The sequence below is a fragment of the Salarias fasciatus genome, chromosome 1 (genome assembly GCF_902148845.1).
Source record: "Salarias fasciatus chromosome 1, fSalaFa1.1, whole genome shotgun sequence".
Lineage (NCBI taxonomy): Eukaryota > Metazoa > Chordata > Actinopteri > Blenniiformes > Blenniidae > Salarias > Salarias fasciatus.
The window spans coordinates 31460063-31478643 of NC_043745.1; the positions used below are offsets into that span (position 1 = coordinate 31460063).

At 42.9% G+C, this 18581-nt stretch overlaps 1 protein-coding gene and 1 long non-coding RNA gene across 7 annotated transcripts in view; one reads left to right on the top strand and one right to left on the bottom strand.

Annotated features, from left to right (window-relative positions):
- On the top strand, nucleotides 1-7811 carry LOC115387637 (uncharacterized). The gene is made up of 3 exons (XR_003931401.1): nucleotides 1-528; nucleotides 3662-3666; nucleotides 7802-7811. It is a non-coding gene; the product is annotated as an uncharacterized LOC115387637 (long non-coding RNA).
- Nucleotides 7649-18581, bottom strand: part of ppip5k1a (diphosphoinositol pentakisphosphate kinase 1a) — a 33764-nt gene continuing 22831 nt past the window's right edge. For 3 of the 6 annotated variants that reach the window (XM_030090425.1, XM_030090418.1, XM_030090410.1), the window contains 3 exons: nucleotides 10490-10627; nucleotides 10296-10406; nucleotides 7649-9787 (listed from right to left, as the gene is read on the bottom strand). In XM_030090425.1, coding sequence (XP_029946285.1) covers nucleotides 9141-9787; nucleotides 10296-10406; nucleotides 10490-10627 — 896 coding nt within the window. In that variant the 3' untranslated portion in view covers nucleotides 7649-9140. Of the gene's footprint in view, nucleotides 9788-10295; nucleotides 10407-10489; nucleotides 10628-13174; nucleotides 13355-14012; nucleotides 14073-18581 lie in introns of all 6 variants that reach the window. The other 3 variants (XM_030090401.1, XM_030090386.1, XM_030090394.1) reach the window with 3 other exon arrangements.

The following is an 18581-nucleotide window of genomic DNA, read 5'->3' on the forward strand; positions in this document are numbered from 1 at the left end:
GAAAAGTAGAAACAGATCTTGGATAACTTGTTTCTAGGTTTTTATTTAATGTTAAGCTTGCCGTGGCTATCACAATTTGTATTACAAAGGTGGTTCTTGGCAACTCTGTCCTCCACTACATAGTTAATATACAGTCTTATCTTTTCCTATGCTTTAACATTTCTTTGTGTTAACTTTGTGAAATAATTATTTAACTGCAAAGATAAACACACCCAAAGTATAATAAATTTGCATCATATTCAAAAGAACTTGAAAGACGTGAGGTCATCAGTCTTCAAATTGATTTTTATCGAAGCACAAGTTTGCGCACCTTAAACCCAGCGAGAACATCAAAAGAATAAAATGCAATAGTATTTCAATCTGTTAAATCCAAGACATCCAGCACCTCCTCACAGTTTAAACTAACTGAAAATGATTGATTTCAGTTTCATTTTCCTCAACTTTCTCTTTCTGACTCTTTTGAACATTGACAGTGTTGATCTTTGTGCATCCCACTGGCATTGTGAAATAGAAAACTAGGGAAAAAAAGTGATGTTTTTTTGAGTATACTCGCAGTAGCATAGGGAAGATCTTAATGAAAAATCTGTATTGTAGTAAACTATTATATTTCTGAAAGTCTTTCCATGTGAAGATCAATCAGTGGCTGTTATTTCTTACAGTGAATTTGACTGATATCTTTGTTTCCGTTGTCTTTGATGTCTTTTTTCAGTGTTTCCAGTCGACATATCGTTACAGAGGTCACGTAGAGAGCTGAAAAAAATATCCTCATCTGATCTTTGAATCTTAACTGTTTATATCTTTACATGAACAAAAAAAAAAACAAAACACACACTCTTGAGAGTAAAAGAGACTAACCTCGTATCAGTGTAAACAAAAGCTATGTTACAGAACGAAAGAATGTATTTCCTCGACAACAATAGGAACATGTGGTTGCAAGGAGAGATTAGCGTTTGGTGAAGCGAAGTTGTGGCGCTGGTTCGATGGATGTTAGAGGTTAGACTGTCACCCACATGTGCCTTTCTGTCCTGCTGTGCTGGAAGGGAAACAGAAAACGTGTGCTTGTTGTAGGAAACATGTGCGGTACATCTACGGCTCTGTGGCAAAGGCTCAGTTGAGCTGGTCTCCTCTGATGTTGTTTCCGTACTTATTTATTTTTTTCCCCATTTTTTTCCTTGTCAGCACACAAAAGGGGGTCTGACTTGTATGCATGTGAGTGGAAAATGGCACTTTTAAAGCACCAACTTGGTATTTCAGCTGCCACTCAACAAAGCACAAAGGGCAACCTGTGTGCAAAGCTCAATCTCTTTGGTTTCTGTAGATTTAGCAGATTCAAATTCATAATTTCCTCGGAAATTGGTTATTTTTGTTGTTTTGTAACCACAAGTTTATTGACTTTCTCCTTTCAGTTGTTAAATTCTATCTTTTACCAGCAGATTTCTTACTCTCAGTCGTATGCAGTGATTGTTTTACTCTAAATAGTTTGTGTAGATGTGTTTTGATTTGACTGATTGAGTGATGATTTTTATATTTTCATAAGTTTTGGAGTAACAGAGTCGATTTTAACCAGTAACTAAACCAACAATCTAACAAACACAAAGGACCAAGAAGCCGCACCAGGGTTGCTACTTCATGATCTGCAATCAAAATCAAAAATATTTGTCGGTGTTTTTCATTTAAATTTTACTCAAATCATCCAGCGATGCATGTGGAACATATGCATGTACTTAAAGGCGATGGCTCGTTGAAAATTAAAAAAAAAAAAAAAAGGAAATAATGAGAAAGTGTAGAACTGCAGAGAACGAGGAACGTTCTTCCTTAAAAAAAGGAAAAAAGAAAACCGTCAGCGACTTCATACGGCTTGAATGTGAAGATGCAGATTACCTTTATGTTCTCCTCTTATGGAGGACTTGTACGATCTCCTGGCTGCCTTGTGCATCACACAGACTGCATCACACAGACTAAATCATACGGTACATCTGAACCAAGCAGGAACAACCGCTCTGTAGCCCGAAAGACTTCAATCTGTGCAGGGAAGAAACTCATTGCGTTCTCTTCCCGTCTATGTCAGGATGCACTGATTCCTATTAGCTGCACAATGAATCAGCATTGAGATGACAACAATATCGAGTCAAGGTTAAATTTTTTTTTTTTTTCCTGGCGAGCGAACAATGCTTCATAGAGCTGCTGTTTATCCACTGTGTCAGCACTCAGCTGCATTTTTAAACATAGTACGAACAGCAAGGAAATTTTAGTTCAGGAAACTGTTCCTTGCGCCTTGTTTAGTCTCCACATTCTGTGAAGAACATGTATTTGTGGGATTGGCAGCAGAAATGTGTAATGTCAGTTGCACACATGAAGAAATTTACACTGCCACTTTGGTTCCAGCCTAAACTGATCTTACAATTTTTTTAAATTAAGTTGAGGTCAAACTCTTAAACTCTGGAAGAATTGTCACCCTTGACGTTCATCTTCAGTATCTGTTGGCACTAAGATGCTCGAAAACAACCGCCAGCTGCAAGATTTTTTTATGTTCATGGTCTTCTCTGCAACTCATCCCACATATTTATTCTCCTCACAAATGTGGCCGCATTTAAAAAGGAAGCAAACAAGCTTTCCAACTTTGTTACAAGAAAGATAAGCTCAACCAAACACTCTTTTCTTCACATTTAGTGCTATGAGTATTTGACACTGAACAAGGTTAATGATCAATACCGCTCACATTAGAACAGACCACTCACAACCCAGACTGCCAGACACGAGGGACTCCTCCTGTCAACCTGTTGATACATCTTTATCTGTACTGGATTTCATAATATTCACTTTTTCAGACTAAGGGTAACACACACACACACAAACACACACACACACACACACACACACACACACACACACACACACACACACTTGGGGCGCTGAAATACATGTGAACCATTTAGTGCAGTGTGCTGTCACTGTCAGTACTCAAGCCCCACAAAGGGACACACCCAAAACCACCGCTCATACATGTATACACTCCGAACGGCTGCATTGTCATACTGCGCAAAAAAAAAAAAAAAAACTAATAACATTTCTGTGGAATTCAGACTCGTCTGAAACAAACCATCATTACGACTGCTGGTTTCCAGTGAGCCCTGCTTGTACGTGCATGTGTACCTTTTCAGTTCTCCTGTATTGTAATAGTGACGATTTAAAAAGAAAAAAAAAAAAAGACTTAACATAGAAATGCTATTTTAAAAGATGTATATTTAAGAAGCTAAAGCTGTCTGGTGAGGAGGCACATGTAACCTGGCTGTGCTGTGCTGTAAAGAAAGCCTTGTGATCGTTTTAGTTACTTTTTTCCTCCTTTCTCTGCTTCATGGTTCTTCTTTCATCTCTGGTTTTCAGTGCAATATTCTCTTTATCTCTCTTTAAATGCTTATAAAGGTCATATAGAACAGATTTATTGTTAAAAGGGAAAAAGTGTGGTAAAGACTAATAAAAACGCCATTTAATGAGAAAAATGTCTCCTGTTGTCTATTTTTGTCAGTCAAATGCTTGATTCACCTTTCAGACACTACTTCCAGCTTTTTTGTCATGTGGAGCATGAAGTTAAAGCTTGAGAATGAAGTTAAAATTTTAAGAGTAGAAAAATAAAAATGATAATTATTGTGCCGTTGTTAAGAAAAGGTGCTTCAGAGAGGAAGTTCCCAAGTTCGATTCCCACAGTGACACACAGGTCACCACTGTGTGTCTCCCTGACCCAGACCTTTGACCCCCACCAGACCCCCGGAGTGCCGTGAAGGGACTGGTCAGTCAGTATGGAAAAGAGGATCCTCTAATCTTAATGCACATTTGCTTAAATAAATAACTGTCAAACTGTGGACATTTTCAGGATTTCAATAATTCACTGTTAATTTTGACTGCAATGATAAAATGCCCAAGACAGAGAAAAACCAATGAGTCAAAGCATTGGCAATAAAGAATAATGCCTATTACAAATTTTAATAATGAAGAATTTATTTATTCTTAAATACAAAACACGAAAAACGGCAACAATGATCTTATAGTTTTCTATCAATGATTGACTGGAATTTTTTTCAACTTGCAAAAATGAATTACAAACTCTAAATCAGGTTTGTTTTTTTGTTTTTTTTTTGGCCAAGATCATCCTTGCAAAAAGTTGTTAGATGAAGCAAATAATTAGTTTTATTTTTTTCTCCAGGCTGGAAGCAGAGAATCAGTTGCTCCTTCAGCCCGGGTTCTGCAGCTCTTTGTGTGTTTCAGGCCCGTCTGGGAACCTGTTGGACGGTTGGGATGATGTAATCCAGCCGGGTCGAACACCACAGAAAGCTCCAGACGCAGGAACAGTGTGGGCTTTGTTCTGTCTGGGAAACATCCAGAGACGTGCAGCGGCTGAGTGGGGTGGGACCGCTCCCCAGTGAGACCCCCCCAGTCCCCCGATATGAGCCGTTTGTCATGCAAAACGAATCTAAACAGAGACGCAGTGATTCATGGATGCATGTGAGGCTGAGACTGGGATGGAGGAAGGAGGCGCAGGCTGGAGGCTGGATGACAATCCCTGCAGAGAAGCTGCTGAAAAGATGCTGCGATGGCCACACATTCATTTCAAACATCATCTTTCAACTGAAGTGTGTATTAATTACTCCTTAAAAATATTGTTAATGGACAAATGGTAAAGATGGGACAATGAGAATTCTGGGATTCAACATTCCCCTCATCCTGTCTCAAATCTGATTCAAACATTTTCCACGAGAGTTAAAAGGTCAAATAGACAAAGTTGAGCTGTTGTATTTTTTTTTTAGAAAAAAAAAATCTTACCCGAGAGACGTCAATCAAATGAAGCCATGTTGGGTTGCATCATGGGAAAGCTCTGACTGTTTGCAGTGTAAAAGAGGATGGATGCCCCAGGGGGCAGAGTGCATGAGCAGCGTCACATACAAAAGGTTTAGAATAAAGTCTTTATCAGTGTAGCACGTCAAACTGTATGAGTCAAAATGATAAGCACAACCAGGCTGAGTTCACTGATTAATTGACTCGATGATTAAAATAAAAATTAACCTGTGACGAAAATGAGACCCCGAAGTCAACCATTTGATCTCATTAGAGAAGTAATTTCTCTGTATTTAACCCATTTAACCCATTGTTAACCTCCCCGCACTGCAGGGCCGAGGAGCCGCAGGCCAAATGGCTGTACAGCCTGGAGTTAACACATCAGTGAAAATCAGGTAACTTTTTAGTTTGGAAGGAAACATGAGCAAAGCTACACTATGAGGGGGAACTCCAAGAATCATTCAGGCGAAGAAGCAGCAGCCTCTCTCAGTCGCTCTTAAAAACAGCGTCTCAGGCGCTTCGACGTGATCAGAAATAAATCATAAAATCATATTTAGAACGAGGTTATCAGGATGGGTGGAGGTAAATTTAAAAGAAGATTTAAAAGCTGGTTCATAGCGGGGCGGCGTCTCATTAACGTAGCCGGGAGCAAGTCGAGAATCAAACATCCATCTTTTTGAAGCTGTGAGGAAGGATTGACAGGGAGAAGATGAACGTATGATGATTCATGAGATCAGAATTGGATAGTATAGATTTAAGTCGGGAGAAGGAGGAAGTGTGACATGACGATGATTTTATGTTCATAATATGAGTAAAACGGTGGGTCGATTTTGTAACTGTCGTTATCTATATAATATTACGTTCTCGGATTTCCTCTGTGGCCTTGTTAAAACTACACTGTGCTACATTTGGTCCTTGAACTAATCTAAAAATGTGAAAATATGTCTTTTTTTTTTAAATTTCTTTTTATAATCTCAAACCATTTTAAGGATGTAAAATGTAGAAGAAACACTGAGACGCTCGTTTGTGCGCTCCCTCCACACTGCAGGCGTCAGGACTCACTTACCTGGGACTGATTTACTCTGCTGAGTAACTCAGAGCTCTGAGCTGATTTACCAGCTCATCGGAGGAAGCAATAAATTCCCTCCTGGAGAGTGTCGCACGGTGGAAAGCAGTGACATTTCAGTAAGAGGAAAAATACTGGCGCTGAAAGACTCTCAGCTTTCTGTATCTTTACCTAACTTTGCACAAAAAGCAGAGAAATCACCTCGGTTGATTATTTCTTTGTCGTCAGAACGCTTTTCACATAAGCATCATGCATTTGTGGGATGAGCAGCAGAGCTGCTGGCCATCGCCAAACTACAGACATTAAAGGCTAGTGTTTTGGGTCAATATTTTGACATAAATATACATAGTCTGTTCTACTTTGATTTGTGAAAAAAAAGTTGTTCACTCGTTTGAACTTTTTCAATTATTAATACACAAATAGTTGAGACAACATAACACTTGATTTTATTCATGATAGACAATGCATCAATAAAATAAAATATTTTTCGTCTTAAAACGGTGGCACAATATATCGCAATTCTATCACTACTATAATATTCATATACACAGCATAAACATCATGAAAAGCTGACTCGGCAGTGAGAAATTGTTTCTCAGAAATGTCCATTCTTGCTCTGCAAACTCAAAATGAAAGAAAATCAAAAATGATTCAGTAGTGGAAAGTGCAAATGATCCTCACTGATTCACAGTAAAGGTGCAAATTAAGACCAATTAAGTAAACTTTTATCTACTGACAAAGTAGGAAAACAAATCTCAAGACAAAAAGACATCAAAATCATCTACTTAAGAGTTTTTTTTAATAATCCTATAGTGTATATATATATATATATATATATATATATATATATATATATATATATATATATATATATATATAACGTTATTGGTTATTGTGCCAAGTTTCATTCATTTTGGTCCAGTCATTTAACATTTTCAAGCTGTTAAAGGGATCAACTGTTAATCCTCCCCCCCCTTTAATTTCACACTCTACCTCCTGTGAAGAAATTGTGGGTTGAGGGCAGAATGTTTGCAAAGTTTTCGATACTGCGTCGTTTCAAACATGATGCACTTTGTGCCGGACAACTTTTCTTATCTGAAACATGTTATACACACACAGTCATGACTGGTTGACAAGGAGGGAGTTGCTATGGAGAAATTGAGCCAATTGAATGAGTTCGCATTGAAAGAGAATTACAAACCTGGATGTGAAGCGGCTCTGTTCTTCCTTCTTATTGTAGAGAGCCGTTTCAGTTTGAGTTAAAGGAAAATCTCTGAAAAGCCACCCGTTTTGATTTCCACATGCGTTTTCCCATAACCATATGATTAAATATATATGTTGCCTTTGCTGCTTTTTTTTTTTTTCTTTTTTTTTTTTTACAAACTCTGAACCCCAGAATTATTGTATGTTTAATGGAAAGAAATGCTCGTGACTAATGCACCTAATTTACTTTAAGCGTCAAATTCTGAGTTTCGAGCAGTTACCAACTTACTTGTAAAACTTGAAAACAAAGACTGTCCTTCAGTGGTCTTCTATGCATATTTCTGTCTTCAGATAAGTGTATAACCCTATGTACTGTCACGGTTTCAACATATTCTGCTTTTATCCCCCCTGAATTTAGGATTTGCTAATGTGCAACCACAACATAGCAATCAAAACTAACTTTTGCAAGTGTTCAGAGTGATGCTTGAACCATCAAACAGCAGGTCAAGGAAAGGCGGAGATAAAGCAATGCACAGTTTATGTGGAAACTTCAAGTCAGACAAGTTTATTGATGTGAACCGAAGCTTGAGGTGAGCAGCACCTGCTGCACGAGACCAAAAACAGGAGCTCAGAAAGCCTGTCAGTTTTTATGCGTGTACACACAGTCTCAGTAACTCACAGTTGTGTATTTAACCTTTACAGTACATCGCAGTGTAACATGAAACCCTCAGATTGAACCCAGGACGGCATCCTCACCGACCCCAATCGCGTCTCACAGCATGTGTGCTCCTCCTCCTCCTCCTCACCAAGACACACAAGTGCTACATAACTGCTCGCCACAATAAAAGCACGTTGAATGTAAATGCCCCTCCTGTTTGTTCAGTAATGAAATGAAGATAATAGCTTTCAGATCCCCCCCCCGAACACACACATACATACAGTATTCGCTGTGATTTTACAAAAAAATATACACAATAGCTATGATACAATTAAATATCTGACGTGTGGGTATTAAAAATACAGTTTTGTTTTGACCAAGATGAAATTTCAAAATAAATATCACATTTTCTAGATTTTTCTAGCGATTATATTAACTCTTCCATGAGGCTTAAGGACTTTGGCAGAAAGCAGTGCGCACACGGTTTGACCTGAAAACCGAACACTTATGCTTGAAGTTTCAGTTTTAGCTTTTTTCTCTCATTTTTCTTCTTTAACTGAAGAAACCAAAGATGGAGAATGCAAAACGTCCAGAGTGTGAAACAGAAGATCGACTGGGTCGCTTCCTGTTTCCATTTAAAAAAACAAAACAAAAACAAAAACAAAGCAGTGAGAGTCGAGGTTTCAGTATCCTGCGGAAAAACTTGTGCTTCAGTGGAGACGTTTGAGCTGGACAGCCCAAAGCTTTGAAACATGGCCTGAAAGCTGCAGCAGATGCTGAACCGTCGCTGCCGCAGCTCTTAAGATACACAACTTGAAGCATTAACAAAATAATCAAATAACTCTGCTGTAACAAATCAATCAAGAGACAAGACATTATTTCATAAGCTCGATTCTCTGTAGCTTCGCTCCTCATTCCGCTCTGATGGACGCCTTGCCCCGTTTAAAGGTTTCTGCCCCCTGGTGGCCAAAACCAAGTAATGCAGCTGTGAAAAGGCTCTTCTACAGCTGTTCAGTGTCAGTAACACAGCGGCTGAGTCTTTAACCGTGTGGCGTCGGATGCGTTGAACCGGTGGATTGTCGGGGGCGGGGGGGGGGGGGGTGTTCAGCGGTAAGGCAATGAAAAGCATGTATGGCGTCGTCTTACGATTCTGCAGCACTGAGTAGATTGATCAGCTGCCTAAAATCATTACACAGGCACGAAGATGGGAGGGGAGGGGAGGGGAGGGGAGGGGGGGGTCAGCTTCAGCTCAACACAGCACCTCACTGCTGATTCAGCTCATAAAGTCAAAGGTCCAACCACAGTAGTTTCTGCCTGATGAAGTGTAACCTGCCGTTTGCGGTGGGGGGGGGGGGGGGGGGGGGGGGGGGGTGGGGGGCGCCTCTACGGCTCTGCTGTGTGAGCGGATCCCCCCTCCGGAGGCGTCTCGGCACACGGGCTCTCTGGACTGTCCATCCACAGCTCCATGGACTCCTGGGTGTCAAAGAACTCGTCGGGTCCCTCGGGGGACTGAGGCGTCTGGGAGCTGGAGCCCGCCTCGCTGCTGCTCTCCCTGAGCTCCAGCAGCACCGGCAGCGAGCCCGGGAGGCAGTAACCCTCCAGCCGGCTCAGAGAGAGCTCGGCCAGCGCCGAGCACGGGGGCCTCAGGCACGGGTCACAAAAGGCACTGGAAGGATCCTCGGAAGTGGGAGCCGCTGCCGCCGCCGCCGCCGCCGCCACCTCCTGCCCCGGGACTACAGGATCCGGGTTGTCAGGTTGCTGATCGGACCCGTTGTCATCCTCCGGTGAGTTCTTTGGAGTCAGCGGGACTTCAGACTGGTTCGATCCAGCGGGGCCGGCCGCGTCGATTACTTGCGGCCCCGCAGCAGTCGGGGCCGGCTGGGCGGACGTGTTTTGAGAGGAGTGAGTTTCCTCGCTGCTCTGCGGCGTGAGAGAGATTTTGTCGCTGAAGCTGAACCGGGGAGACGTGTCAGCGGTGGTGGGAGACGATGGTCCAGCGCTGGATACTGTACTGGAGGGACCGCTGCTGTCTGCAGGTACACAAAACAAACACACAGGACTTTGAATAGTATTCATTATTTTAAATTTACTCAGTTATTGGATATCTGAGGCAGGTGGTCAACATTTTCTTCTCTAAGTTTTATATGTGAGAAAATCACAGTTCTTGTGGGGTGTTCCTCGTCCAAAGGTCTCAGTGAAAAAGAAATGTCAACACTGTGAGTACTCCACATATCGATGAATTGACAATAATGCTGATTTGATTTGCTCCATATGTGCAGACAGAAACTGAAAAACTGACACAATGAGTGTGTTGAATTAAAGCTCAGTACTGTGTAAACTCAGACTGGTTCACTGGGTTCAGCTCAAACATGACAGTTAAAAAAAAAAAACAAAAAAGATAAGAGGCAGCAACTAAGCTTGGATCTTCATTTGAAATTGGTCAGAACAGACGATGTGCATCTATAAATAGCTCCAGACGTCTGCGACGGAGACAGCTGAAGGGCCTGGAAATGTCCCATTCTGCAGGGTGATACTCACACCAAGGGGGTCTGTCAGAGCGAGATCTGAGGGAGATGGAGGAAGACAGGACTCTCTGGGGGATGTAGGAGTCTGGCGGCTGGTTGTGTGAGGCAAACATGGCTGACAGAGCTGCAGGGAGAAGAAAGAGCAGGTTCACGGCTGCGTGAAGTGGAGGTGAAGACATGTCTGAGCCGCCTTCGCTCGCTGCGTACCTCTGGTGGTCCTGGTGTGCGGATCCCCGGCGCTCTCGCACACGCTGGTGAGGAACTCGTTGACCTGCTTCAGCGACAGCGAGTTGTGCAGCGTCTCCAGAGGGTAGATGGAGGGCACCATGGAGCAGCCTTCGAAGCCTGCGGCAGAGGAGGGAGAGAGAGAGAGACAGAGACGACGCCCGCAGGCACATCAGCCCTCAGTTAGCCCGGGGAGTCGAACACAGGAGCAGGCACAACCGCCCGGCGCCACCACGACCCCCGACGTCACCCTCGCGCCTCCGTCACCTCCACGCGGCGCTTTTAACCTAAAACCTTCCTGCTTCACGGCGGGGGGCCCTCGTCACGTCACCTGCGGTGAACTCCTGCCAGCCTCGACGGGTCGTTTCCAAACGGGCAAGTCGCAAAACGCCATGCCAAGACAATGAGACGCCACGTCAAACAGAAACCAGGAAACGGGGGTAAAAAAAAAAAAAAAAGCGCATCCGTTTTTCAAGAGCATTTCCAGTCCGCCGTTTGTGGCGCACAACATGCTGCAGCTCGAAGCCATCCAGCTGCAGCTCCAACGCATCATCCAACGCAGCCCGACTGCTGTTAGTTCAAAACCAAGTGGCGTTTCACCACGGCCGTTCACAAAGCATCAGACCACAGCCCGCGCCTCCGTCCTCCCTCAAAAACACCCCCGGTGAAGGTGTTTTCACTGAGTCCACCTCCGTCGAGTGTACTCAACATGTACAGCGAACAAGCAGTAGTCACATGCTGGTTAGGGTCAGGTAGGAAGGCCACTAGCATTCAGAGCAGCCACTGACAACAGTATAATGAGGTTTATTCAGTTTTTAAACCCATATCTCCACCAGTCACGACTTCCCCTGTACATGTCTCTAAAGTAACATTTCAGAAAATAAGCGGTTACGGTTCCAAGTGAGCCTAAACGATATCTGGAAATCCTGACTCAGTGTATGGGGGGGGGGGGGTCTGGACTGCAATCTGACCAACCCTCTACATTTACAGACACATCTTTGTGTGAAAATAAAGGGTTAATCTTGATCTGGTGGTGCAGCAAGCTGAGCTGTGGCACACAAACATGTTAATATTAATTTGTGTCAGCGTGCGACATCAGACTGTGTGCAACATGTTGATTTCAGTGCAACATGTGGAGACATATGCAGAGAATTCTCCTACTCCACTTCTATTGTGCAAAATATTGCAAAGATGAGCCCGAGAACACACAGGTAATTTGGCAGCTTTGAAAAATGGAGCGTCTTGTTCATGGTTTTTGTAGTGTGATTTTTTTTTTTAATAAGGTCAGTGGTTTTACACTTCTTTCCAAAAGGTATTCATTCAGAGGCAGTATATGAGATGACCTTTCCCTGCTGGTGTACATATTCTACAATTAACATGAATGTTAGGATGAAGAGTTCTTGTCAATTTTTTTGAAGAACACAGAAAAAAATTGAAAAAAAAAAAAAATATCACACTTTGGATTATCTAAATCCCTGACAGGAATTAGGCACTGACACATCGATAAAAACATTTCAGAAAAAGGCATGGTATTTAATTAGTAGTTGGTTCATGTTCAGAGCCCAGTCAGCCAGGTCTGCCAACACACCGAGCAGTTTCCTCGACTTCCTGCTTTTCTGAATTCTTCTCTGGAAGAACTGGCTGTGGACAAATTCAACACTAAGAGTCAAAAAAAGGGAAAGACTGCTGGTTTCCCATAGTGTAGATACATATAATGTCATTTCTGTTGTTAGATGCTAATGTTTGATCACAGGCATCCCATTTATGATGCTCTGCATTACCAGATTCTTTCCACTATACAATCCTTGTGTTCTTTAGTCTTTTAAACTGTAAACAAAAACAAGACGGTTTAAATTTTTTCATAAAAATGTTTGAGTAAGAAAGTTTTTTTTGCTCTGCAAATTAACAAAAAAATTGTGAAGCTGAGTTCTGGCCAAAATTGTGTTTTCTGAGCGGAGCACAATTTAACAGTGAAATACATCTCAAAGAAGAATCAATGTACTGTCTTTAGCTATTCATTGATTTTTAAAGAAGAGACAAACCTGTGATTACTACGGAAAGCTACATTCTGGATAGCAAAAATTTAAAAATGCAGCATGGGTTCTGTCTGCTTCCTGGTCAGATCTGCAAATATGACCAATAAAAATATCCTAAATAGACGATATGGTTGATGTTTATTGAGGTTTTTCCTAATTTGCCATTACAGGTTAACAATACACATATTACGGCGACATCGCGACAAACTGAAACGTCTCATGCTGCATCAGCAGCTTCAGGAAACTGATTGGTAAAAGACAAGATCAATATGACACATTCATGTAATTGTTTTCACATTAAAACTGCAAAACAATGAGAAGGACCCCTGGATAAAATAAGGGGATTAAAAAAAAAAAAAAAAAAAAAAAAAAAAAACAGCTGCCATCACTGTCTGCGGGAAAGATCGGTAGTCTGACAAAGCCTCAAACTCCCAAACAGCTCACACCACTCCAGCTGGCAATCTGCATAACCACAGAAACAGGCAAGCATGCAGAGAAACAGCAAGTGAACAAGCATGAGAGTCAACCACACAACAAGCACAGTCCCAACTGAACCGTGAGCGCTGGGGTCAACGGGGAGCGTGAGGCTGGGGTTACAGAGGGCGGGGGGGGGGGGGGGCAGGGGGCTGACCGTGGAGGTACTCTAGGGGCTCCTGGCCGGAGATGAGCCAGTTTCGGAAGAGGCGGAGGTGGTAGGAGCACTGGTGGAGGTGGTGGGCCAGCGCCCCGTCCATAGAGAGGTGGCGGCCCAGACTGAGGTTGGTGGAGAAACGCCTCAACAACTGGGCCACATGGTGCTCCTCCAGGGGCTCTGAGGAAGAAGAGGGAGAGCGAGGAAGGACAGAACAGTGGGCGAGGAGTGTGGAGGACGAGGAGGAAGCGGAGAACGGGAGCAGGTCAAATGCAACACAAGGTCTGATGGCGGGAAGAGAGGATTGACGGAGACAAAGAGGAGGGGTTAAAGAATGAAGAGGAGGAGGAGGAGGGGGAGGGAGAGGAGGAGAGGAGTATTGTGTACAGGAAGGAGGTGCTCCAGACAAAAGCAGCAGGCAGCGGCTTCTCCCGGCTGCCAAACAGCCAAAAATCAGTGGAGAGGGGACAGGCAGCAATTTGTCAAACCACCCAGGAAAGCTCCGAGCAAGACACTGACATCAGAAACACAACTCTCCTCTGCAGCTACTCTACATTCGTCTCAAGATACGGCAACAGACAGTCATCACACTACTGAGGAGAGACACACGAAGGAGCAAGTGTCACACACATCGTGTGATGTGCAATATTTAAAGAACAGTGCAAGCAGTGTGTCCAAAAAAAGAACAACTGCTTCTCCCAAAGAAACACCGCAAAACCAGATAAATGTTCTACCCCCCCCCGATCAACAAACAACCTCAGGCCGTTTGTCATACGCTGCCGCTGGATGTGAGGCCGACACAAAAAGGCATCACTTTCAGAGGGAAGGAGGGTCGTACCTGTCGCAGTGCACCAGAGAGATGGAGCCACTGCTATCATGGAGGTGTCATCTTTTGTCCCTGTGGTGAACGATACGAGTAAATTACAGCAAAACAGACTACAAGTGTGTATGCAGGTGATTTGCAGAGTATTCTCTTAAAGCAGTGGGGTCCAACCCTGCTCCCGGAGGACCCCCTGTCCTGCAGGTTCCACACACCACCATCAGATTAATGTGTCTTTGGTTCTTCAGGAAGCATGATTACAGTCCATTAATTGAAATGGGAAGTGGAGAGGCATCTATAATGAGCAGGACTGTGGTGAAGTGCACCACGGCATCTTTAACGAGTGTCAGGTATCGAGACGTTCTTGATTCTTCTTTGCAACTTAAGATATAACAACAACATTATTCAAGATTCATGACAAAGTCTGTTTTGGCTGATTAAGTAAACCTATTTTTGTTCTTCTGTTTACAGTAATTGCTGATGAAGCTCCAGGTATATTCGATTCTTCTGTCTCCACCTAAATAGACAAAACCAAGCTTCTGCTGTGGTGCAATTATCATGTGCAACTTCTTGCACCATGAAAGGTGCCGGACAGATACAACCTTAAAGCTCGTGTCCGGAGCTTTGAAAGCATGAGTTTTTTTTTTTTAAATCCAACGTCTCGAGGTTCTGCCCTCCCTCTGCTTTCGTGAGCGACCAAGCCACGCCCCTTTCATTGTGAACGCGCATTAACTGTGGGTTGGAAATTAGTGCCTCCGAGTCCTACAGCATCCTAGATGTTTAGCTGTTTATGGATGTTCAGCAGACCATGGATATATCCGAGGTAAGCGGGGCGGCTGCTGCGGAGCTAACTCTCCTCTGCCTGGGTGAGTGGCTGTGCTCTCTGGCTGCGCGCACACGTTGATTGACAGCATGACAAAGCGGAAGCTCGAAATCTATTGGCTGAAGCTGACCGGCGCTTTTTCGGATAACATGGGGGTCTATGAGACGAAGGCAGAGCTCATAAATAAATTTTTATACTGCTTTATGCTAATATTATATAATAGTATCGAACCAGGCCCATTTTAGCTCTGTTAAAAAATGATACATACATTGGAAACGAACGGAAACTCCGGACACGAGCTTTAATGCTGCATTAAGGAGTTTGCTCGTTTTAGGCGAACAATGGCCCCTGAAGGCCTTGGGCGTAACTGCAGCTTAGTGAAACGCTCGTGTCTGTGACTTGCGTCCATGTACGTGCACGGAAGAGGGGAACTCCTTCCTCGCTCTTTTAGTAGCGCTCGAGTAAAATTTAAGTTTCTTTTACCTGGTGGGGTCTGTGCTGGAGTTGTCTAAGATCCATCCTCAATACTGCTCAGTTGCTGCTCGCTAAGCATCTGGCGGAGTAATGGCGGACAAAACGAAACCTAAAGAAATCAGGCCAGCCGGAGCACACATTACGTCATTCCTCTCAAATTCTCAGCAAAGAAATTCTGGTGCCGGACCGGCACTGCAACTTTCAAGTGACAATTTAGCGCTGTTAGCGGTACTTACAGTGAATATGTCAGGGCACATTGTACATGCCATTGAATATTTGTAACATATTTATGGTGGAAAATAAGTATTTTTAAAGATGAAAAACTCCTTAGTGCACCTTTAAGACGTCGTATTTTCCAATATGTACATACGATACATGGTGTAAGCTCCCAAGTGGAGCAGCAGCTGGCGCTCTTGAATCAAGGTGAGAAGATTCAACATCTATTCTGATCCTTTTCTGCAGGGAGTTAGCATGTTCCTGCTGGGTATTCCACGGGGACTCAGTTCCACAACTCAAACATGTCTGCATTAGATTCAGTTCAATGATTCTAAACCAGTTCTAAGTATAGTAAGTGGGATTGTTGGCTTCCATTTTAGTCCTGTGATGAACTGGCAACCTGTCCAGCCTTTAACCAACATTTAGCACAGTCAGCTCAACTTCTAAGTGACCCTAAAAGGGATTAAAGGGGAGTCTCGCTGACAAGATGAAACAATAAATGGGCACACAGCCAATTTTGATCCATTTCACTGTATCGACAATTACGCTTTTAGGAATTATTGAATTTCAATGTTATCAGTCATTAATACCCTGAAAAAGTCTCGATTTGAAACCAAAACCTATAGATATGGATAATTCAGACCAGTAACAAAAATTAGGATGCGATAAAAATGCAAAGCATCGATAAATATTGTGCTTCAAAAAACTCTTTCAAACTGAGGTTCTGCGATTTGTACCACAAATAGGTGTCCACAGAGGCCTTGATAAGCTGAAATTGTTGAAACCCTTCAGTGATTTTATGTACCTACTGCCTCATATGTGAGCGAACCGAGGGCTTTTTTGTTGTCCCACCAACAGCCTAAAAAAGGTGCATTTCAACAGACTTTTCTGTTTCGTTGATTTTAAAGTGAGGACATGCTCCACCTGACTGGATACTGCTGAATCCTTCATGGTTCGCCAGATGAGTCGTAGTCAGTCTATTTCCAGCTTTGATCTCACACGTGCACGGCGCTGCGACTGGCACGAATGAGTCTAAGGCGTGGAAAACAATTTCACAATGTGGGATCAGTTGAAATTTCTTCAGACGCACTCAGTGAAATCTCACTTATCCTTCAAAGCTCAGCACAGACGAAACACATCTGCCACTGAAACATGAACACGATGTCAGCAGCACACTGGTGGCGCGACCAAGACAGACGACTTTCGTAAACCGAACAAAACAGTCCAGCTCATCTGCGATATCCAAATCGGGACGTAAGGATCAACAACTTTTAATCCATGTAAACCCGCCTTTTTATCCAGATCTGTAAGTGCTTCACTGCAACACTGGAGCGCCCTTCGTTCACCGCCTTGAATTAAAACACGGGAGAATAAGCCACTTAATGAACCCATGATGACTGCTGCTGCACTTGTGCAGTGAAAACATGCGCTCATTAGAATAAACACAACACTGATCAATGTTTCTTTCAGAAAAGACGCAGGAGATGGGATGGACAATGCTTTAACCCTTCTCCCTTTCGCCAAGAAGAGCTGGCTGAGGTTCATTTAGCCGCACGTTGATCTGAGACAATGAAAGTGAGCTTGGTAAAAAATAAATCACAGGTTCGGTTGTTCTCGAGAGACAGTTCCAAAGTGCAGGTGGAAAAGAGGAGAAGGCTTAAACATTGATTTGCTGCTGAATGTGTTTAACAATGAGCTCAGCTCACATCCTCTGTGACGACGTTGCATGGATTTACTGTGCACACATGCGCACAAGCACACACACATCTATCTACTGGGAGGAAAGGAAAAAATAAAAACACTGAATAACTGAGTAATGGTGACCAGATTCATAGAGACAGGGTTCCCATCGCTGGCTCCTGTTGTGGCTCTTTTCAAGGTTCACTGCTCATCTTAGATTTCATACACGATGGAAAAGAGTAACTGTTTGATCTGAAACCAGGTTCTATCTTCATAAAATCCCGCGGAGCTCAAACCGAAGGTCAAACTATCGTTAGGAAACATGAGCGTCTGCTGCTTCAACCCTAAACCTTCTTTGTCTCCTGAAAGTCTCCAAGCTTTGTTGAATTGACTCAAAAAAATCTAAATGTTTTTGAGTGAAATGAAACTCCGTCAGTGACTCAGGAGGAGTGTGATCCCCCCGTCACACCGACGACTTGAAAAGACAGAACCAAACAAAGCGAGTGACATGTAAAAAAAACAAAAAAAGTGTTAGTGAAGTTGGGAACTGGGAAGCTGTGAGTTCTTTTATTTTTCAAGTAGGAAGTGTTTATTTGTCATCCAAAGAGTTCTCAAATCAGCCCCAAGAAAATGTTCAGATAAGGTCTTTACACATTTGAGCTGAAATGCCAATAAAATTATTTTATACCTCTGGAAAAGCTGCTGTATTTGTAGCTAGCAAAGTGTGTACACTAGGCTGGTGAAGTATATTATTACCTGAACTTCAAAAACATTGCTTTATTATAGAGTGCACCATTAAAAAAAATGCAGTTGCGACATAAAACCTTCCCGCTGGGAGTTCAGTTTGACATTGTTGAAGATGCATTTTTTTTTTTCACACTTAAATGTCAAAACTTGCCACTTTGTAGCTCGTCACGCTGTTCATGAAGCATTTAAGACCCCATGACATTACTGGGTCCACTGGGGAAAAGCTTTGACGAGACCCACTGAGTGAACACATCTGAAAAATAAATGTAAAATATAATAGGAAAAAATAGAACTTTTCAGTTTGCCCTTTAAGAGAAAAAAAGCCTCTGTCGATCTGGCGTTGTGTTAATGTGTGTGGAAACATAAACACTGATGACAATGCTCAGCAAAATGGCAAACTGGAACCTTTTCACAGCGACACCCTGACGTACAGACGTTCACTTAAATAATAATGAAGAAACAGAATCGCTAGCATGTGTCTGCTTCTCAGCATCAGGAGTATTCAGGAGATTCAATTTAATCCAGCAATTATTTATGTCAAATGTGACTTTTTAGTTTAAATGCTGCAGGACATACCTTTTTGTAGAAACAATGTGCTGCGTGTGGCCTGTACTGTTGTACTCTCAGGGCGAAGGGGAGAGTGACGA